Here is a 27,936-nt window from a genome sequence, read left to right as displayed (position 1 = left end):
CCACATATGACGCCGAGTCCGGGAATAAAACCCGGGCCACAATGGTGGGAGGTGAGTGCTCTCACCACTGCGCCATCCCTGCTCCCCACTTAGGTCACGTATGTTCACACTGGTGGCATAAAGTCACATGACCTACTGTAGCCGTCATGACGCTAGTGTGAACCATGCTATATTACTCAAGAAAAGATTAACATGTGTGGTGGTGGTTACCTCAGTATTTGTCATTTCGTATTTGTATGAAACCGATTCTACCGGCAAAAACCAGGTTTGGTCAGAATACTGTTTCAGCATTAGCGTGCCATACAAATTCACACCAAACAAAGCCCCTGTTATTGCAAGCACGATGACCTGCAAAGAAGGAAAGAAAGAAAATGTTAAAGTGATGTTGAATGAAAGTCAACACCCATTTAACAAGCTTTCAACAATATTTTTACGCTTTCAACAATGTTGAACGACCTCTACAAACGCCCCCAACATTTGTTTCAACTGTGTTGAATGCATGTTGAAGCAAATGTTGAAACGTTTACACGAAAAGGCAAACATAAGAAATGACCAAGTGACCATGTTTATCCTTCATTTGCCGCTCGTCGTTTTCAGTTTCCCAGTAAAATTCAGTAGTTTTGCATTAGCATCAAAGGCCAGAATTATTTTGCACTAATGTAATCTATGTACTTTCTAAAAATAAACATAGATGCGAGTCTCGCGTTTACAGTTTGCCGTAAACGCGATTCTAAATCTCTCAAATGACCGGCATCTATTTTCGCCTTGCAACTGACAACCCTGGTTTGATCACTGAAACAATCAGATCATATCATGAGAATAAAAGAGATAATCAACAAAAGATAAAATGTCTTAACTGACAACTTCTCCCAACTAGACCCAAAACAAACACAGGAGAAAGATGGGGAGAATATGCATATTGATATCGAAGAACTCGTAGAGGACTTTACCTTTCCAGGAAGAGACAGCACCGCACGTCCAACGTACTTGTCCATCAACTCTTGGAAGAGGTCTCTTTTTTCGCAAGCTGTTTCTGAATAATCCTTTCTCAGCCTAATACAGCAACAACAGCCGTCTCGCTTCTTCTCCTCCCTGCAAACCGATAAAAAATAAATTTGTCACGCGTATTAAGTAGAACCGTCGGCAATTATCTCCTCACGGATAAAATGATAATGAGACCTCATCCTGGGTGAAGCGTTTTTGAAAGTCTTGGTTTCTTTTCATCTAAAAAGCAGCAAAATGTTTTCAGTAACATTAGCGCACGGTTTTCGTACCTTTGTGTATCGGCCACGCTATGTCCACAGTACGTTTTCTATTAAAACATAAATTTACTTAAGGCGTAACACTTAGCACGATCGATGCCGGAAGAAAACGAAAACTTTCGAAAACGCTTTCAAAGCTGGAGACATTTTCTTTTTTTCTTTTTTCTTTTTTTTTTCTTGTTGGAAAAGTCGTGATTTCAGGGAAAACAGTCTTGAAAACGCGAACATTTGATAAAAGTCCTAAGGAGCACGCCGCTCAAAGCGTGGGTTCTCGCGCGTCGCTTTGACATTCCTCGCTGCTCGCTCGTCTATTCATTCGAAGACCGCACGCTTTCGTTAAGATGCACCAACACAAAAAATACAGACTGTTTTGCAGTCTACCTGGATGGGACTGATCTTATACTTAATAACAGCAGTACCTCCGAGCATCTATGGCTAAGAATGCTGTAAACAAAGTGACTTGAAGAAAAAAGTCTGCCAAGATCCCTGCAAGAAGAACACGGAAACTAACTTCGTTAACTACACAACACAACAGTTTGTTGAAGAAAACAACCCTACAGAAGATGCTTTTAGCTCGAACAAACATACCTATTCCAGCAAATATACAGAACGATCTCAACGCAGGTAAAATCTGTATTGAGAAAGAAAATCAGAGGAAGTTACAAGCCAATGAAAAGGAAAAAAACGAGAAAAAAATTTTAAAAAATGGGAATTTCAGTGGTTCCCACAGAGTGGCTCTTTCATCCACTGTTCAGTTCCAGGTCGAATTGGAATTTGGGAATTTTGGTTTTTGTGGAGGGAGGAAAACCGGAGTACTTAGAGAAAAACCCTTGGTGCAGGGACAAGAAAAACCAACAAACTTAACCCACATATGAAAAAAGACACGTTCAAACAAACGAAAGCTACATATCAAAGCGACTTACGGTGCATGCTCCGATCATAAACGCTAGAAAATCAGTCAAGGATGTTATTGTTATGGAGCAGCCCTGCAAAGAGAAAACAAGTTCAGTGCCATGTACCAAAGGCCGCGTTTTCTTATCAGACTACGAGACTAAACTTAAGTCTGGGATCATTTCTTTCAGCGAGAACACTTTGCAATCTGCAGGTCCAACATGTACGTTTGAACGAAACCTACATTGTTGGAAATAATATCTAAATTCTAAATGGGTCAACCTCCGTGTAAGAACCTGACAGGTTCCTTTGTGTTGTATGTTTTTGTTTCCTTTGTTCAACGTCAGCTGTGATTTTTAGAGGTTCGTACACCATGGAAAAGCCTTCTATATTTTACTTTGAAAAGTAGAAATACCATTCAAGTGTGCTAAAAATTAGATGTTGTAATGGTTCCATTTCTGGGTCAACAGGCACCGAATAAATGTTCAAATCAGACAATAAACGTGGTTGTTTATTTTCACACCGAACAGACAGCTACAACTGCGAAAACTCTTAAAAGACTAGGAACGAGGTTCCAAAGTCTACCAAGGGGGTGGGTACAAGAGGTTTCTGCTTTCGCTACAATATGGTTATCGGCTGTTTTCGCTTCTAAATTTCCTACACGCCGCCATTTTGAATTTTAGTATGTCATATGGTTATATTTCTGCTTCCGAACAAATTTCATGCACGATTTATAGGTACAGGTAAACTTCAGTCACACCATGCACCTTTCCATTGTCTTTTTCTTTCTCCTAAAATTTATTAGTCTTTACAATCTCGGTCATGTTTCATATTTTACATCCTTCCATAATCCTTAATACAAGTGTTACCTTTAGTTACATCAGGTGTTGTAATTAATTTAGTTACAATTTTATTCAGTGTGATATTTGAGGTGTCTTTTTGTTCTTCCCCTGCTGCGATTAGCTAGCTACATACAGGTGGAAAATTTTTTGTATAAATTTATTTGCTTGTGATGTAATAAAGTTTTGTTGCTGTTGTTGTTATACTGTACAAACTTACAGCATGTTTTAAAGCGAGTCCAATGGCTTCAGGGATTCCTTTCTCTTTCACCAAATCAGGTGACAGGTTACTCCAGGATTGCACAATAACAAACATATCATCAACTCCAATACCTGGACAAATAAAAGCTCACTTTAACCCTTTAAGTCCAAAAAGTGATCAGCATTAAATTTCTCCTTGTAATATCAATGCACATTCAACCCCTAAAACCCCCCTTATTCAACCCCCTCCAATAAGTTGGAGCATTAAAGAGAAAAAGAATTCTTCCTAAACAGTCCCTTGAGGAAATATACTTCAAATCTATTATCCCCAGCATAACATATAGTATTTCACTTTGGGGAAATTGCTCACCCTCTCTAGTGAATTCCCTGAACTCCATCCACGCAAGAGCTTCTCGTGTTATAAATAACCTTCAACCGTCACTGGCTGATGACACCTGTCCTATTAAATCAAATTGGCTACCCTTCTCTTATTTTCACCAAAAGTCCGTTCTTATGTTAATGCATAATGTGTATTTTGAAACTTCGAGCCAATCTGTTTGCGAATTTTTCTCAAAAAATGCAACTTCTAGGTCAACTTGCTTTCCCAATCAATTTAACATCATTAGGTTTAAATCTGATAATGGAAGAAACACTTAACAGTACAGAAGCCCTGTGTTTGGAATTTTTTCAACAGATTAGTCAAAGTGCCTGAAAAGTTTTATTCTTATAAGCAGATATTAAAGAAACCGTGATGCCAGGGACATAGCTGAGTTTTCTTTCAGCAAGGAAGCGACATTGATCACTGCGAAAAAAGATGATTTTATATTTTTTCGTGTTTGTAAAATTTGAAAGGTCAAAATCAAGATTGCCTGATTCTAATTAATAAATATAAATGTATAGCACTTGAGAACTGTTTCAGAAATCTGGTAGATCAGGGCTAACCAATATGTATGCACTACTAGCTCATATAATTTGAAACTTCTAATCAAAAACAGATTTCAAGATAGTCAAGTCTGCATCAAAGGGAGTACAGATGTACAATTACAAAGGTCCTTTCCCTACAGAACATACTTGCAATATTTTGATTTGAGCAACTTTAAATTTCATGAAAATGCTATCCTGAAGGGATATTAAGAAGCTAAATTTGCCAGCCTGATGCACAAATAGGCCATTTCCAAGTTAGTTTCAACTGAACCTCATAATTTATGAAAGCAAGGTTTTGTGCATAGTTTCTATTACGAAAATTACTTTTCATTCATGTGCAAACAAAACTAATTTTCACATGAAAAGCTTTGTACTTAGCTTTCCTTTACAATGTAGTTATGAGGTTCAAAGCAATTTGAAAATGGCCTATTTCCCTAGACTGTAAGCATAGTGGGTTTTTTTTTTGGCCCTGAACAGGCACCCTTACCAAGTAAAAGGAAAGGTAACGTTGAATGAACTGGACCATAGAAAACTCCAAATGCACTGGCAAGTCCAAACGAGACGCCGATGGCCAATCCAACACACACCACACCAAGCAAAGCCAGCCAAGCCTGCAGAGTGTTTCAACGACAAAGTGCAGTTGAGTCAACCCTTAATTTCTCCTTATACAGTAGTATCACTAACTGAGGGGGTGTCTGGAAAATAGTCCTATGTGACTTCTGATAAACTGCTTGATTCTCCTTACAAATTACCCTGGGAGAATTGACCTGAGATTAAAAGTCACATAGGGCCTTTTTCCACACACAGTTCAATGATCAAATATATATACATGAGGGTCCCCGATAGGGTTCTCCAATCCCGCCATCCCGGCAAAAATTTTCCCTCAATCCCGTAATCCCGACCGCTGTTTTAGCCCAATCCCGATCCCGGTCAGGTCATAATTTTTTTCAAGCCCCTTACATCGACGAAAAAAGGCATTTTCAGTTGGACGTAAATTCCCACTGCAAATCTGAGCACTGATCTTTGCACTGGTCTTCGGTCACCGAGAAATTAGCTGTAAGATTATTTACATCGTTCATTTTATCAAAGTTTCCCGTGAATCACGTCAGTCTATAATTCAGTTAACAATTTCTTTTTAGAGCTTGTTCTTTTCCTCTTTTTTTTTTCCTTTTTTCTCTCAATTGAGTGTTGAGGGTTGCCTTTCTTATCACGCTGATCCTTGGAAAACTTTTCAGTCAGGGATAATGGCCATCAAAGCCTGAAGAGCATTGCCACTTACGTACGACAACGTGGGACTGCAACAGATATTTGAAAAGGTGACAGGCCAAACACAACTCCCACTGGTCTTAGACTTCTAGATTAAGTGCTTTCCTGGGTACGTTTCTGAGAGATTTTACTTTTTTATTAAAATGTGGTGAGATCTCTCTGTTGACCTTTTGATTTTGATCATGACAGAAACTACGCAAATTTACCGAATGGAGGTTTTCTTATCATTCGGAGCCGTTTGAATTAGTTCCTTTATGCCGTTGTGTACGCTCTGTGGCATTTGTTTAGGTTTATCGGCTCAAGTTAACTGCAAGGTCTCAGCGAGCGCTGAAGAAATTTTATCTGTAAAGACATAGGACCCGTATATTTCTTTTCTCGTCCAGGACGGTGACAGCGGTGGGCTCCTGTTTATAACAATTTATTTACTGTTCAACCACCAACCTCGTTCCCAGCTTCAGAGGACCCTGGGAACGAGTTTGTTCAACCATTTGTAAAGAACGAGATGTTAACCAGTATGTTTGTAAAATTCATCTCTCTCCTTAGGTGAATTTCAGGCATCCTGACAGTGACAACTAGATTTTCATTGTACATTCTTGACACCGGACTTTCCGGATCTCGTTTCTTTAGAGTTACATTTCCCGCATCCCGGTTCGTAAAATCGTCAAATCCCGCTTCCCGTCCCTAATTCTACTCCTGAACATCGTCGCTCTTTTCCGTTAAAATCCCGAATCCCGACCTTTAAAAAAGCCAAATCCCGGATCTCGAAAAACCTATTGGGGACTCTCATACATTTCACAAGAATACAGGAAATGGCCAGCAAAGTTAAATTGTCCTGATTTTTAAGTAAATTCTCCTAGCCATGAAGCATGGTGAGGAGAATATATGTGTTGATATTGCAGGCTTCAAGGGCTAAATAATTATTTGTTCATGCTATTTAAAGCATCTGACTCTCTTATTTCATTTTCATTGTAAACCTAAATAGGCCCAGAATTAAACTTCTTTCTCCTTGAATTCTATGCTTGGGCTGAATTCAAATCTAATGGAATTCCCAGTGGCTTTAACTCGAGATTCTGCCTGGTCTAAGGTTTTGGAATCCAGTGAAGTTACAGTTTAGTTGTTCAAAACCCAATTAAGCTAATCCTGGATTAATGGGAACTTTGGTTTGATTTTAATGACTAATCAACAAAGATTCTTCGAAAACGTATTAGTCTTCAATTTTGACTTAGACTTTTCTTTACCTTTAGCTTAAAATAACCTTTCAACAAAAACATTTTAGATGAGCAAGTTGAAAACCTTAGTTGTAACTTTAAATCAATGATTAATGTAATTCCAGACTTTTGAACAACCTGAAGCCCAGACGTCCAGAGTCAGGAAAATCCTATTGTCAAGTTGAACACAAAAATTAGAGCTACACTGAGTGCATGTGCCAAAACAGTATACCCACCATCCATCAATGCCTTTAACAAATCAAAAGCAGTTTTTAACTCGTGAATGCGCGCATGCACAATGAACGAGTTATAGCAATGGCAGACTTTTCGCTTGGTTGGTTGGTTCTGTCATAAACTTTCGGGCATGCGCAGTGAATGAGTTTTAAATTCAATTAGTGGAAAAAACATGCGAAAATGTTTTGTTCACAGCACATCAGGATATTCTTATTCAATCTGTAGAGAATAATTTGACGATCATTTAGCGCAAGAATGGAGATTTTTCGTTAAATCTGAGCAAAGTTATAAGTTTGATCAGTTTTTCAGAAAGTCCAGAGTCGTAAACTCAATTAGTGAAAAAAAAAACCTGAGGAAATTTTTTCACAACGCATCAGAATTATCTTATTCAATCTGTAGACAATAACTTGACAATCATTTTAGTGTAAGAATGGAGATTTTTCATTGAATCTGAGCAAAGTTATAGGTTTTTTTCGTTTTTTCCACCAAAAATTTAATTGAATCTGAAAATAATTTAATTAAACAATAATTGAATTTAAAAATAATTTAATTTGAAAATTCAATTAGTGAAGTGTTGGCAAGACCTTGGAATAAACAAGACGCTTTTTAAAGCGTTTACGAGGCATGCGTTGATGTATGTTTAGCACTAGTGGCCTTTAATTTATTGTAGGCCTCACCGATTTTTTAACCTATGCTCCCTTTGCGATTGAACTAACTGAATAGTTTTAGTCAGAAAGATTGTGTGATATTGCATTGCGATACTCGAAATTTTGCCGCCAAAAATATTTACCGCCAGAAAATGACTTCAGCTAGTTGAAAGAAGCACTCTTAACTGAAAAGTTCACTTTTTGCATACATGAAAACTCGACATCTCATCATATTTTTCCTTCTCATATAAAAGTATTACATCAAGGAGATCAGTTTGCGAAAAAAAATTAGTTTGGCTGTCAGTTTTCGCGCGAAAGAGGAAAGTGCCATGTCACGCATCAGTGATGTTGTAAATAAAATTATGCAAATTTCTGGTGAAATGAACATTTTTGGTTCTTGTCAGCTTTCATAGAGGTTTCAAAGGGAAACATCGGCGCATCAGAATAACCTTATTCAATGAGTTGGGAATATTAGTTTACAATCAGTTCTATAGTACAAGAATGCCTATTTCTTGTTACATAATCGCGCAAAGATATATTTTCTTTTAGCTTCCAAAGAAGTGTCCGTAGCCATCTTAATTTCAATTACTGATGTGTCATCTGCATTCACAAGTTGGCTCACAGGAGCCTTTGATCTATAGTCTATACTCTTATAGACCATAAAATGATGTCATTCAAAACTCATCAAACAATTTTCAATTGAACAAGCATGTTACAGCTCCTGACATCACTTTGCCTGTACTGTTAGACAATAGTTACCAGCCAATCAGCATGCAGGAATTTTAACGGTAGGCATCGGTCAGACAATGTTAGACTGATGCTGTTCTAAATTGTAAACTATGGCCTTGATGTGGGGTGCAGGAATTGTACAGCATGATTGTAATTTTTGCACACGAGGATGTTGCATCAGCTTCATTTGTCTTGCAACATCTTAAACCTAAGTATAGATTTGATTGGCTAGAAGTATTTACTTGAGTACAGTGCTGTGATTTTACTGTAGCTAGTAATATAACATATACTTCTGTAGTTTAGTCTCAAACCACACGTGCTTGATTGCATTTTAACATCAGTTCGTAGAACTAGCAACATTGGCAACTTTAGCAACTTGAATTATTTGTTGTACTTATTTAAGAAAGAAAGAATTATTTAGTTAATTATTAATAAAGGCTGTCTTGCATTCCACATCTTGCCTATTTTTTGTGTTATATAATTTAGAGTTGTAATTTGTAAAACTCTCATTGCACAACTACCACCTATAGTTTATCCGTAATATCACCATGCCATTCCTCACTTCATGCATCCATACCTTGATATGAAGACGAGTGAATTTGCCAAGCATGATGGCAACATAGGTAATGATAAGAATGTATCCAATGGACAGGAGTTGAATATCGTTTTGTATGCTACCACTTGCATCCTCTTGATATCTGTTGAAATAATCAGATCTCCTTACAAACTTCCACACATGTAAATTGCTCTCAATGACAGTTACATAATTATACAAGAAATTTATTAAACATTATATATGTGAATATGTACCCTGGAACCAAGTTGGCTACTTATGCCCAATTTTTCCCAGCTAGCCAAAGCACTGCACAACATAAATCCCTTTAACCACAGGGGGCCCACACAATGTGTCTGTGTAGCCGACTGTTATTATATAGTAAATGCACTGGATTTACCGTTTGCTTCACCTATAGCGATATATCGCTAACTTAATGTATATAAATCAATGATAAATAAACGTTGAATTACCTTATCTGTGGTATATATAAGTCGTCCTTTTACCTCAAAAGCGGTCTTTTGAGCGATTTTGAAGGAGTTTGAGTTCGCTGTTGACTGTTCCATATATAAGAAGGACAAGGGAGGAATCCTTGTTTTGAAAGGGTTCCAGCACCGGAGCGATTTTTCCCCTAAAAAACTTCAGAGCATAAAGGTCAAAAGATTCACGATTCTTCTCGTACCTTCCAATCGAAAATCCATCCAAACGGCCCGGAGCTAGTCCTCGAAGAAAATCAAAACCCCACAGTATTCGAGCGACTGAAATGTGTTACCCTAACCACATTGTGTGGGTGCCCTGTGCTTTAACCCTTTAAGCCCTAACAGTGATCAGAATCAAATTTTTCCTTGTAATATCAATGCTTATATTTCAACCTCTGAGGTCATGAGAATTAAGGATATGATCACCCAAGGTGGATTTTCTTGATATCTTAATAAAGTCTCCAAAGTAATTTTAAAAAAAAGTATAGAGACAAGATGGGAGAATTTGGTCTGTAATATTAGGGGTTAAAATCATAACTTACTTCATGAGAGTATAATAAAACAACTCCAATGAGGAGAAATCAAAGCTGTCCATCACTTTGCCGAAGTCTGTTTCAAAGTCTTCTGTCAATTTATCCACCTATTAAAACATTAAGATAGTGCAACCTTTTTTAGTTAATGAATATTTAAAACTCCAAATAATCTTTAACGCAGTCAGGCCAGGTATGAGAAAAAAGTGATGGTTCACATGTGCAATACAATGCAGATGCAAAGCTGCATGCAAGCACAAGCAAACACATTTGTGAACTACAATTTATGCGGTTGACTGCAATTTATGCTAAGTTAAACTCGAGACAGTGCTAGCCAGCAGTTTCTGTTCAAATGATTTGGGGTGGCTGCATAACTTCAGTGGCTGTCGCAAATTTACGGTTCCCCTGTTGAAGCCAGGTCATTTTGTCCGTGTTGCTTCACGTTGCTCACGCTCACAAAGTTGCTGCTCCCTTACCTTTCCTGCCCATTGGTAAGTATATTAGTTTCCAACTGAGTGTGATGGTGCCTGCAGGGGTGGATGCCACTCACAGGGTTGTCATGGTTACCCGCTGCACTTGAATACAGTTCTTGGCTCCACCAACTTCACAGGTACCTCCCCCACACTCATGTTTTATTGATGAGTTTAATTATAATGTATAAAATACAGATGCAACTGCAAACATCAAATTATGGAAGAAAACATTTCATTTTGTTGTATTTCCTGAAAAGCTATAGTTCCAGTCTTCAACACTCTCTGTTGCTGTACTCGTGCTCTGGAATACATTGTCAGATGAGCTTACAGACCACCAAACACTATTCATATCAATGCTTGAGAAAAATAGATGCCTTTCTATTTTTGGTGTGTTGTATTTCAATGTGTTTTAATTGACGTGATATAGAGGATATTGCAGACCATTACATGACCGCACAGAGATACGAAATTTCTCTTCGAGTGTTGAAAAATATTTCACGAGTCACAGAGCGCAGCGAACGAGTGAAATATTTTTCAACACGAGAAGAGAAACTTCGTACCTCCAAGTGGCCATGTTATGTTATGTTTATTATATAAACACCAATGAAATACCAAATCATTACAAAAGGCGCGATTTATTATGTAACCATATAGCACAGTGATCTTTTCACATGTACATGTGGAGATAACATGTTATTTTCACGTGTGAAGATATCATGTTTTCGTGCGAAAGCTCACCTGGTATTTCATTGGTGTTTATATAAATAAGTTGTTATATGTACCATATACACTATAAAATTATTAATTTTTCTTAGACATTGTAAAATGCCAATGAGCTACTTGGAATCAGTGCTATGTAACTGGTAATGATTATAATAATTATTATGCTAGGCTTATACTTGCATTTGCATTTGCTTCACAAATGAACATCATTAATACAAGTGCAAATGCAATAGTTACAAGCATGTGCAATGCTTGTAAATATATATATGCTATCCACATCTTGAGTTGAGCCAACTCCAATTGCCATGTTGTAAGTTGAACCAACTCACAATATGACCTGAGTTCCCAGTTGATTTAATAGCTGATTAGTGCTCGAAAGAGCACTGCAGTGGTATCTTGGAAGAGGTAAAAGTTCAAATTCCAGTCAAGCCTAACTTTTTGGGTGCTTTTTGGATAGTCTTCCATGTATTTAGTACAGACACCATTGAATGAGACAAACCTACCAAACGACCTTGAACTTCATCTAATGCAGGGCTGAATTTGACTCCATATGTCATTGATGTTGCTTCAGCTTTTATGATATGATTTGTTGCATTCCATTCAATTCCACCGAGATACTGCGATACAACAATTCTTTTTTGGGTTACAGGACTAAAAGAAAACAAAACAAAACATTTTGTAAAAAGAAGCTTTTAATGCAAACTATATATTTTTATTGTTTTAATTTAAAATTTCCACTGCAAACTGATTAATCTAGAATCACCCAACAGTTTGCTCTATATGCATGTTGCTTCTCTCTCTTAATTAACCCAGGTGTACCAACAGAATATTAAACATTTATTTCAAAGAAAAGTCTAGAAAATGCTAAAAAAGTGTCGTAGTCACTAAAACAAGGAATGACCTAAAATGATCTAAAATGACCTAAAATGATCTAAAATTAATCTAAAATGATCTAAAATGATCTAACATGATTTTAATTTTTTAATTTTATAACAGACTAGTGAGCAGCACAGCAGAAGACTTCTTGTAGTTGTATACTTTATTTCCGACACTGCGTTTCGTCTCTATCGGAGACTATTTCAGGGAAATTCCCAATAATTTAACTGTATCACAACCGCGGCTTTGATTGATGCAAAGTGTCTAGTTTTTCCCCAGCAACGTGGTTTTGATTGGTACGAAGTGCCTAGTTTTCCCCCAGCAACGCGGTTTTGATTGGTACGAAGCAAAGTTCTATGTTTCGCCCAGCAACGCCGGTTTGATTGATGCAGCTATTTTACATGGAACTGACAGAGTTATCTTTTATTCATGCGCTACCCTTGACTTGTTAACTGCGCGCGTGTTTATTTAAGGAAATTGATGAACAGATGTATATATGCTTTTAATTACATTGTCTACAAAAGCGTACGTTTTATCAGTGTTTACACAAGAATTTAGCGTTGTCGTGTGGCTTTTAATGTGCGACCAGAAAACGAACCCGAAAAAAATTGGTCAGTGTCGATATTTTTGGGTCTTTCGGACCGACCAAAAAAAGAGATTCGCTCTAGTGCGGTTTGTTTAAGGAACTTTGTCATCGAATCGGCTTACGTGCACCCATCGGCACTTTTCAAGTCTTCTTCGGTCTTTCCAGCAGTTCACAGCAGCTTCCTGTCCTTCCTGGTATCAGCCTTTACTTTGCAAGCACTCAGTTCTGTAATTCTGTAATTTTATTTTGGTTTCACTTCATTTAGATCATTTTAGAATATGTGACCTTGCACAGGAAAACGTACTTTAACGCTTATCCGTTAAACGGGCAATGCCGTTAAGTATCCGTTACTCATCCGTTAAAGAACTGTATCAAAAACGTTAGAGGCGTTAGCGTACCCGTTAAACGTTCACATCAAACCGTTAGAACGGTTAGTGTAACCGTTAAAGAGAATTTGGTAGCCGTTAGAGCGGCTTAGTAAGCCGTTAGGAAAATCCAGCATCCGTTTAACGGGTTAAGTAGCCGTTAAGAAACTTTGCATCCGCTAGATCTAGAACAGATGAAGCGCTCTCCATCCTTAACGCTATCCGCTAAACGATGTCACAAAAACAGTTAATATGAACCTTTTTTTTAATTCCCAAGTCCACTTGCTCTACAATAAGACGTTGAGAAATAACACCCGAAACTATTGTGCGTTTTTTAATCAACTGAGGAAATGCTGTTTTCGAAGTTTTGATTCGAAAGATTAAAGTACAATCCAGCATAATTATGTGCAGCGTACTGGTAGCGATCGCGCGTGTTTCCATTCTTAGCTTCTTCCATTTTTTCGCTTCTTTCACTGTTTATTACTGGGTTTAGTGGACAGGTATTGCGGTCATCTGTCAGAGGAAGACACGGTTACAATTTGAAATGAAGAAAACGTGACATTGCCTTTTGAGATTCGATGATCTCGATAATATTTATGCAAATTTGTAACGCTACGCCGAAGAGGTAAACAAAGTCTGCTCAAAGGCAAGCGAACGGCCACGTTGAAGTTTCCCCGGTTCGTTGCCGAATTCTACCGTAAACGTTGTACGTTTTTAAATAAGGAAATGCTTTTTCCGAAGTTTTCATTCGAAAGATTCAAGTACAATCAAGTATAATCATGCGCAGCGAACTGGTTTCGCAGCGAAGATATTTCAGAAGCGATCGTGTTACATTCCGCGAAAAAGCCGCAATCTTGTCCACGTGCTCCGGCGTATAAAGAGTCGGCTGCTCTGAATCGAATTTATAAAGCCAAACATGCTAGCACTGCTAATGTCTGCTACTTTTTTCAGCAACATTTTGTAAATAAAGTCGATAATTACAAAACAGCAACGATGTATGTTTACTCGAACATTCAAGACGCGCATTTTGAATTTGCATAAAGTTGTTTACTTTGACGGCTAACAGAAGCGCAACAACCGAGTTACGGACAATCGGTTTTCTTCTTCCTCGCTATAAGAGTTTGAAATAGTTAATACTAGGTATTCGTAATGTGGTAATTGAAACCACAAGTTTTCTCTTGATAGCGCCTGGAATCACAGATACAATTTTTGGTTCAGAAACTGAAGCCGACTGAAGCATGCGAGGTGTCCTGGGATCCCAGACATTCTATGGATTGTGTGCGTGTATAAAACAAGGGGTGAAAAGAAATAATTTTTGTTTTCATCATTTTAGTATCTGGGTAACTTACCTTGGAAGTCAGATTCTTAGAACACTGAAAATAGTTTTCTCTTCGAAAAATTCAAATTGGTGAGTTGCGACTCAAGTTCATAAGCTAACTAGAACGAGCGACTCGATTATTTCTCGCTTGGGTTTGATCTGTTATTCGGTCAAGAAAAGCCTTTTTCAGCCTGTCGTGAATTCGACGCTTGGTTTGTGGGCAGTGTTGGGTTTAGTTTCGTTTGAGTCGCTTCACTCGTTTCCTTCAATCGTTTCGTCTCAGGTTTTTGCTTCTAACTCATCTTTACCATATTGTTTTCGCCATCGGCTGCGCCTTCAGTTTTTCGTCAGAACTCCACCGTTAAACGCTTTCAGGTAGCCGTTAAGCAAACCGTTTAACGCCTTAACAGCATCCGTTAGATATTTTGCTCAACCGTTTAACGGCTCAAGCTATCCGTTAGAGCAGATTGTGCAGCCGTTCAAACGCTTTTGCAATCCGTTAGGCATTGCTTCTTATCCGTTAGAACGTTAGAACAAAACGTTAAAACGCTTTGGAGGCCGTTAACCATCCGTTAGCTATCCGTCCGTTTTTACCCGTTTAACGGAAAAGCGTTAAAGTACGTTTTCCTGTGCAAGGTCACATATTTCGGATTTATTTTAGATCATTTTAGGTCATTTTAGATCATTTTAGGTCATTCCTTGTTTTAGTAACTACGAAAAAAGTGTAACCTTGGAATGGAGTAGCAGCTCATTCATCATTTATTCATTATTACCCAGTAATAATAATAATAATGATAATAAAATAATAATAATAATAATAATAATAATAATAATAATAATAATAATAACAATCATAGGAATTTTAACGGTCACACTCTGTGAAGTGATATATGGTTTTAGAAGCAAAGTACAAAGGTAAACTGGAATTTCCTGGGGGTTTGCAAAACAAAAAACCTTCCATGGGAGAGTATGGATATTTACTGGAACTGTACATTAAACTTAAGCAGTGTTCTCACCAGGCCCTGCCATTGCTGGATTCCCGCAGTTTCAAAACAAAATGACGCACTAAGATGATATAAAGGGCCATCAGGGCGCAAAATGGAAAAACAAAAGCTAAAAAAAATTCTTTACTAATGCAAAGAAAGAAAATCTAATGTCTAAAAATCAGACAAGGAATACTGGAGGTTCGATTGAGCGATCAATGATTCCTATAACAGGCATATCATTATGATTGGCTGGGCGTGTGCAATGGACACATAAGCCAATGAGCGGCGTTGTTGCATTTGAGAATACATGTGCTTGAATTGTCTGCCATACTTGTTCATGGATATTTCATTTGCGCGTTTATTTGTTTATGGAAAACAGAAAAAAAAAGGAAGTTTGGATCTGTATTTCCTTAGTAAAGCGAAGCAGCCAAAACTGCAGTTAAATGAAGAACCTGATAAAGTCAAAGAAACAGGAACATTAGTAGAAGCCGAGAAACCTACGCAAAGGTTTCAGCAATATGTATAGCTTAAGTATGACGAGGCTTAAGATGCAATGTACTGTACTAATTTGTGCCAAGATAATGGCAAGACATTTTTCATTCACGGCTGAAATTGAAATTCCGAACGAGTACGCTTGAAAGGCATGTTGTTCTTCATTTTTGGAGTGTGGACACTCACACAGCAAAACTTAACAGCTTAAATTGTTTTGTATTCATTTTATAGAAATTTTGACCTTCTACAGGACCCTAAGTACAACAATTGCAATGTATATATTTTAGTAAAGTACATGTTCTAGTAAAATTAATTTCAGTCACGAAGAGACTGTGGTCAAAGATAACGTCATTAAGCTGTCTACCATTCCATAACAACCCAGTCCATCTTAATCTCTCAAATGACCCACTTTTTTTGTCTTAATGGGCCCTATTTGGACCCCAAGATGCAAAATCCTGGAGATCAGAGAACACTGCGTAAGATGAATTTTTAAACATAACTTACATTATGATTGTACAGGTACATATATACCTTATAATAATGGGCTGATTAATCTTGTTTAGAATGTCTTCCTTGGTAAGGTTATTAATCAGTGCTTCATCAAAAGACCAGAGCTCCAGCAGACTGTTACTCATGCACGCAGGACCAACCCTACAACAAAATTTAGAATCATGCCGATCATGCAATGATCAGTTAAGGACAATGCCTACTAATATTCAAGTATATTGGTGGAAAAAGCAGATCTTTAACAAGGGCTATTGGATTCCAAAAAAAAAAATTGGGGGTAACCACGTATTGGTCAGAAATAATTAAGCTTCACTTTGGGAATTACGTCATACATTGTTTTACATTTTAGCGTCTTTTTAAAAATGTGTGGTTACCCCTAATTTTCTGAGTGATAAAAATCTGCGAGTCAGCGAGCCATGCGAGCCAAGGTGTGAGCCATGCGAGCCATGCGAGCCGTGCGAGCCATGCGAGCCGTGCGAGCCATGCGAGCCATGCGAGTCACGCGAGTCATGCAAGCCACAGTATAAATGTCAAGAATTTTTATTTGTTGAATTTACATTCACATAAGAACAAGAACAAGAGCATTGGAACAAGATGAATAACATCGCAATATTTAATTCTTACAGTGGGACAACGCAAACCATCATATTTCAGTTTTTTGTTCATTGACACGTCACGACTGATTGTCAGTGTCATTCCAATCTTGTAATCAGGCCCGTAGCAGGGGGAGGGGCAGGGGGAGCTTGAGCCCTCCCAGATTTTTGGAAGTTAAAAAACAACGTGCCAAAAAATGATAATTAAAACAGATTAATGTGCACTGATCAATCAGTCTTGAACTCTGATGCTGCAAGTGCCTTTTCACAACCTTCAATAATCTTGTTTACTACCTGTCAGTTTCTTTCGCTAACAGTTTGTTCTTATATACAAAGGCAACGAAGGCACTCCTACCTTGTGAATTGGAAATAAGAACCAAAATGGATCGAAATCAACCAATCTCAAACCGTGAAAGCTGTTGAAATAAACTACTTGTTTTTTAAGACATCCGCTCATTGATAGCAATATAAATGCCCTTAGTTTATGACAGTTTAGTATGCACGCGTTGTCGGAAGCCACACGTCCAAATATGTCCTCTCAGGAGCAAAATTTTCCTGCAGTCGGATTCTCACTGCCCGATTCCAAATTTAAAAAGAGAAAGAAAAGCTTGTCCTTGTTTGTTTACATCCTTTTTCAAACGTGAAATTAGGAAATTTCACGGGGTAGTCCGCGTAAAAAAGAAAAGCAAAAAATGTACCAAAAAGTGTGACGCAGGTGCATAGTTGTTGATTCGCTTACTAAATCTACTGCTTTTTTTATGTTCTTGTTGCATCTTAAACTCCCTAATCTGTCTGTTTTTTGGGGTGATGGACGGGGATGGGGGGGGAGGGAAGAGTAGGTTTGTTTAACCATTTTGCTCGGCCCCCCTAGTTATTTTAGCCTTGCTACGGGCCTGTGGCAGTAAGGTATGATAAATGAGTACTCAAAGATGAGCGAAGTCAATATTGTCGCACTAAATTCAATTTGAAAAGAAGCAGCGTAACAGAAGCATTTGCCGTCAGCTTGTGGGTCGAATGCTATCTCGAAACCAGCCTCTGCCACTCTAGTGGCGAGTTTTGAAAAAAGACTTGTCTAAGGGAAAGGACAACCACATGCAGCAGTCAGCGAACCGACAGAGCTCTGGTAACTCTGATTCTCGACTTAAGATCTCGACTTAAGACCAAACCTGTTAAAATGGCGCGATTTACTCACCATTCTTGACGCCAACACACGGAGATCGAAGTGCTGTTCTTTTCTTTTTTTTTTTTTTTTCTTGAATGAAGTTCCACGTGGATATCAATGAATGACATGTGTCAATAGATACCTATTCGAGTAGCGGTGCAGCCGTATGTTTTTCTCGGATTTTTTTTTCTGAAGTCTTGAACCGTATTGTTATTATTTTTTTGCGCATCTTGGGCGATTTTGAATAGGCAAAATTCTCTCCAAAATTATAACAAAAAAAAAAAAAACAAAGAAAAAAATTCGTCCAAAATTTTCTCACGCGAATGTAAATAAAACAAATAAAAATTCTTAACATTTGCCCTGTGCCTTGCATGACTCGCATGACTCGCGTGACTCGCATGGCTCGCACGGTGGCTCGCATGGCTCGCTGGCTCGCAGATTTCGCAGACCCTAATTTTCTCTTCAGATTGCAACAACCCTTGCCAAGATCTGCTTTTTGCTCTTAGTTACATTAATATATCGCACAAAAATATCTGGTTTAGCAGGCACTGCCATTGAGAATAAATAATAGTAATAATAATATATTAAAAATAAAAACTTTATTTCTGTGACAAATTATATAATATAATAGCGGTTTCCCACTAAGTAAGGACACCTAGCCAAGAATATAAAAATAAAAATACGCATAAAACCTATGTCATAAAACAACTAACAAAATATAAACATACTCACTGCCACACAAGCAATTCTAAGAATTGCACAGTACGCAATTTCGCAGTCATCGGTAGAAATAAGCGCAGCTAGATTAAATTGTTTCGTAATCAACTTCTTACAAAAGCAAAACTAAAGGAATGTGGTTAGGTGTCAGTTAGAATAAAAAGACAAAGCATTTCGACATAACATGGCCCTCTGAATAATTATTGGTCTACGCACTTGGAATTCATTTTTCGTATAATGAAGAAGTTTCTCATCAAAAAAATTGTGAACAAAAGCTTAGTTCCATAAAAACTCTATTTAATATATGGTACCCTAGGAACCTAGCTTACATTATACGGTTACCATTCTGAAAACTCTTGCACTATCCAAACTTATTTATAACACTTCTATGCTACCATTTCCATCGTTTTTCATCACTACAGTCAATCAAGCTATCAAATCTTTTATCTGGGGCACGTACTCTTAAGAAAAGCCCAATTCAAAGCCAGGTCCCCAAGCAAATAGACAAGTCATGATCAGCTACCAAGCCCATTTCTCCCTAAAGATTCATGCATTAGTTCTAAATATCATTTGTCGAAGTCAGTCAGGTTATAGAGACATTTCAACATGCTGTCGTTTCCAAGATCATCGACTGAATTGCCATTTCTTTACTCAGGGATGCGCCAGCTGCCGGGCGAAATTCATTGAATTTTGGGTGGCGAACACTCGGTTAAAAGGGCAATGAACTGTTCTTTGGTTGCGCACTAGCAATTGTTCGATTTAGAATCATATATTCTAGTGAAAAGGTTGAATAAACTCCTGACTACCTTGAGTATCGATGCCACAAAGTAATTGAAATAAAGTCTTGTTTTGAGAACTTGTTTTGAGAATGTGGAAATGCGTTCAAAGTGACCAGTGATCGGGGGCCGGAGTGAGCTTGGCCACCTTCAAACTGAGATTTGAATAATCAATGATAATCAATACTAATCAATGCAAATCAATCATAATCAATGAAAATTGAAACTCACTCAACTTTTGGGCTTTGATTTCTATTGATTTCCAATACCAATCAATTGATTATTATTGATTATATTGCTTTTCATAGATTATTGATTTTCATTGATTGATATTGCCGGGTTGAACGAGAAAGTGAGTGAACGAAACTGCGAAACTGGATGAACAGCTGAACGACTGAGTGGACAGCTCTTTTGTTTGCAGTTCTAAGCGTTTATAAGAATCGATTTTCTGATATTCTGGTGCAAACTTAAAAATGCTTATCTTTTCGGAACGAGTGGGAAGCGATATGTAGCTTTCGTTCTTTCTACTTTAATGTTAAGTAAATATTGAAATTCTTACGCACGTATTATCATTTTTAATGTTAGAGCATACACGGCATTCATGAAAAACAGGTTTTAGTTAGATTAGTTGTAGTTAGGTTTTGAATTTTGTTTAGGAGAGTTAGGTTATTTCTAATTTTTACACTCCTGAGGGATTTTCCGTGTTTAAATAAAGAACTATTCTTCTAGTGAGCTCACCAAAAAGAGAATTAAGAAAACAGCATAGATTGACGAAAGCAAAACAAAGCACCGTCTGCTCAGAAGGTCTGTCATTCTCATCCAAGGGACACAGTGAACAGACCTGGTAGAGATCGAGTTCAAGGAACGCCAAACAACGAAAACCACAAGAAGGAAATATGGGAAACTTCAATGCGAGGGAGTAAATTTTGAATAAATTCAGGGTGAATCTCTCTACCACACATTTCAAACTAGTGCGGCACCACAGCTGGCCTTCTCTTTAATGGTTGTTTCTTTTTACATAAAAGAGCCCCTAGATTTCACCAGAGTGCACCAAATTGAATTAAAATTTTCAAAATTTCCTGGGGGAGGCCCCCTATACCCCCCCCCCAAATGGGAGGGGGTGACCCCCTCCCATACCTATTCCCCCGTCCGCTCCGCCGACGGCAGAAGGCTCTTCACGCCTTCTCTAGCCGGCTCAATTTCTCAGCTAACCGTCAGACAAATTTCTTAGCTACAACCCTATTTACTATGACCTGCTAGTTGTCTTTATGTGATGCGCTGAGCCAAATTGAAACATTGATTTCTTATCCTCTGATTTAGCTCGTTGTGAAAACCTTTTAATCTTTGCTTGCTTTGGTTGTAAGCGCTAGCTGATTGGTTCAATCGACTTAATAGCAGGAATTTATTGTTCATGTCCTGTGATGTGATTGGTCAGCTTTGTGTTAGTGACCCTGGTAACAGTAGTTGCACTGTAAAAGCCTCTACGGATTACTGTTCCCTCACTTTAGCATCTAATTTGGACCAGAGTAGTGGACCCAGATATCTTACTGAGAAACCCAACTTTCTCGGACTATTGCAGAACATACAGTATGGCGGCGCACACTGTAGCAAATGGAGGCACTCTCCTTAAACTTCACATTATATCATTAGGCTCTAAATAAAGTTTACAAGACTAGTGTTTAAGAATATATGCATTCTCAGATAATAAATTAAAAGCAAATTTTCATACATTGAAAAAAAATAACAGTACTGTTGTTTCCTTTACCTGAAGCACATTTTCTCCCAAGCCATTTCTGTCCCATTGCCAATCAGTTTGACTTTGTTATGAATCATTAGCGCCTATCAGGAAAATTAATGATAAAAACAATATAAAAACATCAGCTTTTACAAATCATACTTGACAGCCTAACAATTCCATGCAGATTGAATAGGAATTTGGAAATGGTTTTTTGTTAAAGTGGAGTATTTTTTTCTGGGGGGGAGGGGGTAGGGGGAGGGGGACAATGAGAGTCTTAACTTGAAATAACAGGTTTTAACTGGGTAATTAGATTTGTTGGATGAGAAAAAGGAATAAACATATATTTTGGGATTAAGTTTTGGCCAACAGCTATTCTGTGTGCTAGTATTACATAATTTACCACTTCAGTTACATGCTCCTCCCACATCAATATTGGGTTGCATTTGATTGACCGTATTCCCGAATAAGCGCGCGCGCTGAATAAGTGGAATAGCTGTTAGATTTCATTTTGAGTAAATTTGGAAAGCCATTCCTGCAAACTTGATCACTAACACATCTTAAATTTTAAGAGCAATTTTGTAACTCCTAAAACTTCTTATGAAGGATTTCTCGTCATCATTGTACATTGTTTGTATAACTATAATTCCAACATAGGATCAATCAGATGAATGCAACCTCTTACTTCTTTACCTCTTTCAAAATGTCAGGAGTGAGAACATCTCCCGCCACAAGAAGAACAATTGACTCTTGCAACTCCGTTGGAAAGTTCTCATCAACCCAAACTTTGTGTTTCTGAGCCATTGAATCTCCCGGGGTCCACAACTTGTCCCCTCGACTCTCCTGAGTAAACTTTAGCAGGCCGACTAGACATCCTCCACAGATGATCAGGGAAATCAAGATAGTGATCCAGGGGCTTCTTCCGACTATCTTTCCAAGTCTAAAGAAAGATTAGTAGGGTCCATTTTCAAAATTTCATTAACTCCACTTAGCACATGTGCTGTTTGAATAATGAGTGAAGCAAGTACAAATGTGTATATGAAACATGTACAAAAAACTGCGGATGAAAGATTATTTGGAAGAAAAGATTCTTGCAGTTATCTAAACAACCAGACACTTCACGGGCCCAGGGGCCCCACTCACATATTTTAATGACTGGGGGGAGGGGGGGGGGGGGGGAGTATTCCGACAGAGGTTCATATTTTATACCCAAAAAAATCCCAACTTCAGAATTTGTGTACCCAAAAAAACCCCTCCTTTTTTTCAGCATACCCAAAAAAATCCCTCAGTGTTTTTGCATCAGCAAATTTTATTATTTATCTTCTGGAAAGCTAAAGCAAATAGATTACAATCTCAGAAATATCCCGTAATAGGTACCACACAAGCAGTAATTTGCGCTTGTTATTGTTGATTTGAGCTGATGAAAAATACAATACCCAAAAAAATCCCTGTGTTACGTTGTTTTCGCGACCCCAAAAAATACCAGCGTCCTTCATAGACCCAAAAAAATCCCTTTTGGCCAAAATGTCAGACCCAAAAAAATCCTTCAGACCCCCCCGTCATTAAAATATGTGAGTGGGGCCCCTGGGTTCACGGGTATATTATTAACTCAGAACATGACCAGCTCCCAGTTGACTTGATAACTCACTGCACCGACATCGCAGAGGTCATGGGTTCAAATACTATTCAATTTAGTGTAAATTATTTTCCTTTTTTTTTTCCAACAGTCTGGTTGCATAGCTATATACTGGTTGTAGGTGTAGCATACGTTGTATGTGTATTTTCATGTAAAGTGTTTTAATTTCAGTGAAAAACAAAGTTCCTGTGAAGTTGCACTTGATGTTGCCGTACGCTGTTTATACAGCACGTTAAACATTGATAATTCTGATAATTGATCAAAATCAATAATTATCTATAGCAATCCATATTTATCAGTTAGTATCAGAAACAATTGCCAGACATTGATGATCATTATCGATTTTTATCAATTTCACACATCAAAAGTTCAATTTGTATCAAAAGAGAGATTTTTTCCATGTAAGTATTTACAAATAAAAATTAAGTTAAGATAGATACCCCAGGATCTGGCAAGTTGTATCAAACGCGTACTGAACTATAACAATAAATGATGTAATATAAAGAAGTTTATAAGTGAACAATAACGACGTTTGTTTGAACAACCTTTCACCTGCTTCATTTGTCTATCTGTTCTGACACTGTGAGATGCTGCAAGCTGCTGCACCTGGGATGTGAACATTAATGCCTAAAATTTAATAAGCCTCATGTAATTGCCTATGACATATCCAATTCCAACCATCTGTGATTGATCGATTGATTATAATAACTATTACTATAAAGTCAATTCAACAAGATGCCCCTAATGGCATTTACAAGGAATGCTTAATGTTAGTCCCATTTGTTCCCCATTGTATGCTTCCCTGATTTTTAAAAACTATCCTCCCTTTGCAATTGAAATAATTGAATGGTTTTATTCAGAAAGACTGTGTGATATTTTATCGTTGTGTTACTGGGAATCAAACCGGAAATTACTCTGCAATAACGTCATGACCCCTCTGAAACTGGTCTGGCTTCCTTCGCGTTGAATTATTCGATCCATTTGTGAAAGCGTAATTTCTTCGCTGTGCACTATCCCAATTTCCACCCTTCAAACTGTCCAGTACTACTTAGAAGTTATTATTTTGATTTACTGCTTGAAAAAGGTTTGTTTTCTTTCTAAAAACGCCAGATCAGAGTATTAAATTCATATATGTGGCCACCATTGAACACAATCAACCTTCCAAATGATTATTTGCTTTGACGCCACACAAGTGGAGATAAGTGGGTCCCCTCCCTTGTGACATCTTGCTGATAATGAGTTTTGATTAGGCTGTTTTTGTTGAAGACAATCAGAGCAATAGATCCCTTCTGGGAGAGGGAAGAATTTAATGTAGGTTTAATGAATAAATCAAATGATGATTTGACGTCACACAGGAAGGGATGAGTGGGTCCCTCTCTCGTGATATGCGCCTAAATAATAGATTTTGATTGGGCCGCTTCTGTTGAAGACAATCAGAACAATACATCTAGGAGAGGACAGAGTTTAATGCATAAATTAATGTGCAGATTTGTGACTACGACGAAAAAAAAAAGATACCCAACCCAAACTTAGACACGGCCTGCCCTGCGGGCATTCCGTGTAATTAATATTAAAACAATTACTTAATCCTGCAAAAAATTCTGAGCATCCCGATTTTAGCCAACTTGGCCTGCAGCCTCTTTGACTATGTATGAGGAGATATTCTGCTCAATATTGCAGGATAATTGTTAATAAATCGATTATAGGTTTTCAATGATCGATTCCGTTCGATGTGTAACGCCCTAGTTTGTGCCAATTTCTTTCAACTTCATCTCTCTCTGGATGAAGTCTTAGTAGATGGTGAAATGTTGCTGCAAACAAAATCTTTAAAATATAGGTATTTGTCGCTGTTGTTATATTTAATACAAGCAATCAGCTAACCACAGACGTGATAAACAACTAGATATGCAGATGACACATCATTGACAGCTTCTGGAAGTAATCTTGGCATTTTATTTAATGAAATAAACTGTCATTAATTGCCAACTGTCTATAAATGGTAATTGACTAAGACTGTTAGTATCTTATTTTCATGCTTCATCAAAAGGAAAATTATAATGTATACCTGCCTTTATAACTATACCACATGTTTGTTTATAGCAATCTTATTGTATCATTAATACCTTCAATAGTGTTTAAATCGATAGTCACCTTACTTGGCATGACCATACATCAATTTTATTTGTAGCAAAACAAGTAAAAACCTTAATATCATGCTTAAGCTTAAGCAATATGTATGAACTGTATCACTTATAAGTATTTATTTTTCTCTTATTTATCCTTATCAAATTATTTATTACTTATGGCTGTACACTCTCCTGATCTGGGGTAACAATTACAGCGCTCCTCTCTCTCAAATTCCTTAATTGTAAAACTACAGAACCAGGCAGTTCGTATAATAAAAAATATTAATGACGTTCCATTGACAGAACCCGTCGTAGGGACTTGTTTCAGGGACGAGTCTCTTGAAGAGTTTACACATGGGGACCTGTTACACATCGAAATAGCAAAATTTAGGGTCTTTTCACTGAAATTCAAGGAAGCGTTAGGGACAAAAAAGGAGCGATCCGAAACAGTGAAACCGAAGTTACTAAATTTTAAAACCGCCAAACATTGAAATACACGTATACTTCAACAAAACAGCACCTTGTCCATCTATAAAATCAGTCAGTCATCTACAATTTCCAAAAGGTTTTTTTAGAGTACTGTATAATAATAATAATAATAATAATAATAATTTACCAATTTATATAGCGCGTATTTACATGTGGTGATCAATAGCGCTTTACAATCATCTGTTTAAAAGAAAACGAAAATACATTTCCGTGAGAGTATACTACTGATTCAGAACAGAAAAACAGCAGCTATTCAAACAAGGCCTTAAATCATGTTAAATACAAACAAAACTTAAATACTTGTTCAACCTCACCGTCGGCCGCCATCTTGAAACAGATTTTGTAAGGGGTTACGGGAGGGAAAAAACTGATCAGCAATTGGTTTATTTTCATTTGGTTGCAGTGACTTGTCCCACGAACAGTTCACACCCAGGGACCAGCATAATTTCAGGGGACTTGTCCCACGAATTCAAAGTCGCACGGGAACAAATTTTGGTACCTGCGACTAAATTTTTTAATGAAATGGTTATTTCACACGAAGGGACTTGGTCCCCGGGACTAGTTGCGGGGACTAGTCACAGGGACTTTGCCGACCTTTAGGTTTACTGAAATTTTCTGTTAAACTAAACATGTGTTTGCGTTTTTATAATTATTTTAACAACAAATTTTTCATAACTTCTTTCAGAACAAATCTAAGGAGATTTTGTCCAATCGTAATGGGAAAATATGTTTGGAACAACATTCCCCGGACAGTTTAGGACAAACCCACTAAAAGAATGCTTAGAAAAGCACTCTATAAACACTACCTTGCTTGACACCTTGCTCATGTCATGATCAATATTGATGATAGATTCCTTGCTCATTATTAATGATACTTTATTCCAATTATTTTTGTTTCTCTTTGTTTTCCTTTCGCTATATCTTTCTCATTTTTTTTTTCTGTTTTACTTATAGTTACTTTTCTTATCAATTTACTTCCTTTCAAGGGGGACAGTATTCTCCTCCTCTAATGAATTTGTATTTTTGAGCTGCGTGTTAGTCTATGTTTCAATACCTCCAACTTTTGTATTTTTTGCTTATTTAACAGGAAGAGTGGAGAGTATAAATAAACAAGATTCCTGTACTGGCATTTACGCGAGATGCTGACACTGATTAATTTATTCATTGTATGCTTCGCAGATTGATAAAACTATCCTTGCTTATGACTCTCCAATTTCCACCGTTTTATATGTCCAGTGCTTCTTAGAAGTTATTCTTTTGAGTTTGAGTCACGAACAGGGCCGTAGCCAGTATGAGGCAAACCGAGGCACTTGCCTCAGTCATTGTTGACAAATTCACAAACAGTTAAATGAGTAAAAAAAAAAAAGTTAACGCAACATGATATTATGTTGAATGATAACGCGAATCAGGCAGTGCCCTGAATTACAGATGAGAAAAATTAAGCAAAAATTCATGCTAACCAGGCAGCGGCTTCCCAAAGAAAACTGTTTTGTTTTCATGTGTTTTTCCGCCATTTCTCGAGTCTTCTGATCTGTCTTCTCTGTTATGAGTGAGAAAAATCTATCAAAATGCAGCGTTCTATCAACAGCTTTTTTCAAAGAAAACGGAAAGTAGTTGCTCTCATAACATGCTTTCAGTTCTTCTCAATAATCGAACCAAAATTTAACCGTGTTTTGGCATTATTAGTATTCAGCGAAGCAACTTTGTCTTCCATTCCATCTAGTAGAGATGGTGGTGTCAGTGAAGAAGCCACCAGAGATGGTCGGAAAGAAGTTGTAGAGGCAAAAACCAGACAGGTGGCAGCGCCACTAAGTACAGGAAGCTGTTCGTGCGAGCCCAGCTTAAGCGCTCTCCGCAGGTTGAAGACCTGACACCGTTCATCAATGGGCCCTAACAGGCTGAATGGCCTTGCATTAGTCTATGTCCACAGCGAATCCCTGTAGACCCCCTTGAGCCTCTACAGCAGTGGGATGCTAGTGGGCAGAGGCGAATCGCACTGGCATTTAACAGGTAACTTCGTTGCCATTTCCAGGTTAGAAACGAAAATCCTCAAATGAAAACGGCCGAGACCAAGTTTTATGAGCCTGCGAGACTGAGCACCCTTCCCCCCCCCCCCCCCCAATAAACCCTTCTTTTCACGAAACCTCTGGTCAGGTAAACCTGGTCTAGGTCGTTGTTATCTAAGGCCTTCCCATAGAAAAAAAACCCGCCAACAAACACATTAAACAGCCGCATACAAGAATACAGAGCCCCTAAAGAAGCATTTAAATAGCCCCCCCCCCCCCCCCCACCAAAAAAGTCACCTCGATCTCTAGATCTAGATAGCCTTAAGGGCTCTTAGCAGAATTTTTGTCAAGTAAGGTTTGATCCCAGTGTTTTGTTTAAACGTAATCATCATACAGACCCTAAATTACTAGGCGGGGAATTTAACCATGGATATTGCCTCAGTCCTTATTTTTTTCTGGCTACGGCCCTGACGAAGATCGCGTTCTGTTGTTTCCCTTGTGTTGGGCTACTTTTGGTTGTACCAAAAACGTAAGCTTATCAATGACCTCTTTTCAGTCTCACATCGTGGTTCTAAAACTGTCAAACAAAGCACGATTCCCTCACCAG

The 27,936-nt window shown here is 37.8% G+C and overlaps 1 protein-coding gene across 2 annotated transcripts in view; it reads right to left on the bottom strand.

The window, feature by feature from the left end:
* The window catches only part of LOC146455497 (patched domain-containing protein 3-like), a 53,667-nt gene that overhangs the window by 22,185 nt on the left and 3,546 nt on the right, over window positions 1-27,936 (bottom strand). For both annotated transcript variants that reach the window (XM_085094255.1, XM_085094256.1), the window contains exons 2-14: window positions 21,766-22,012; window positions 21,103-21,176; window positions 16,114-16,233; window positions 11,463-11,610; window positions 9,776-9,873; window positions 8,779-8,899; window positions 4,605-4,728; window positions 3,213-3,325; window positions 2,186-2,248; window positions 1,851-1,893; window positions 1,682-1,748; window positions 951-1,092; window positions 211-348 (exon numbers count right to left, since the gene is read on the bottom strand). In XM_085094255.1, the coding sequence (XP_084950381.1) occupies window positions 211-348; window positions 951-1,092; window positions 1,682-1,748; window positions 1,851-1,893; window positions 2,186-2,248; window positions 3,213-3,325; window positions 4,605-4,728; window positions 8,779-8,899; window positions 9,776-9,873; window positions 11,463-11,610; window positions 16,114-16,233; window positions 21,103-21,176; window positions 21,766-22,012 (1,498 nt within the window). The remainder of the gene's footprint in view (window positions 1-210; window positions 349-950; window positions 1,093-1,681; window positions 1,749-1,850; window positions 1,894-2,185; window positions 2,249-3,212; window positions 3,326-4,604; window positions 4,729-8,778; window positions 8,900-9,775; window positions 9,874-11,462; window positions 11,611-16,113; window positions 16,234-21,102; window positions 21,177-21,765; window positions 22,013-27,936) is intronic.

The sequence above is a fragment of the Pavona decussata genome, unplaced genomic scaffold (genome assembly GCF_977016875.1).
Source record: "Pavona decussata unplaced genomic scaffold, jaPavDecu1.1 SCAFFOLD_273, whole genome shotgun sequence".
Lineage (NCBI taxonomy): Eukaryota > Metazoa > Cnidaria > Anthozoa > Scleractinia > Agariciidae > Pavona > Pavona decussata.
The sequence above is the reverse complement of the archived record's forward strand: the minus strand, read 5'-3'. Positions and strand labels throughout refer to the sequence as shown.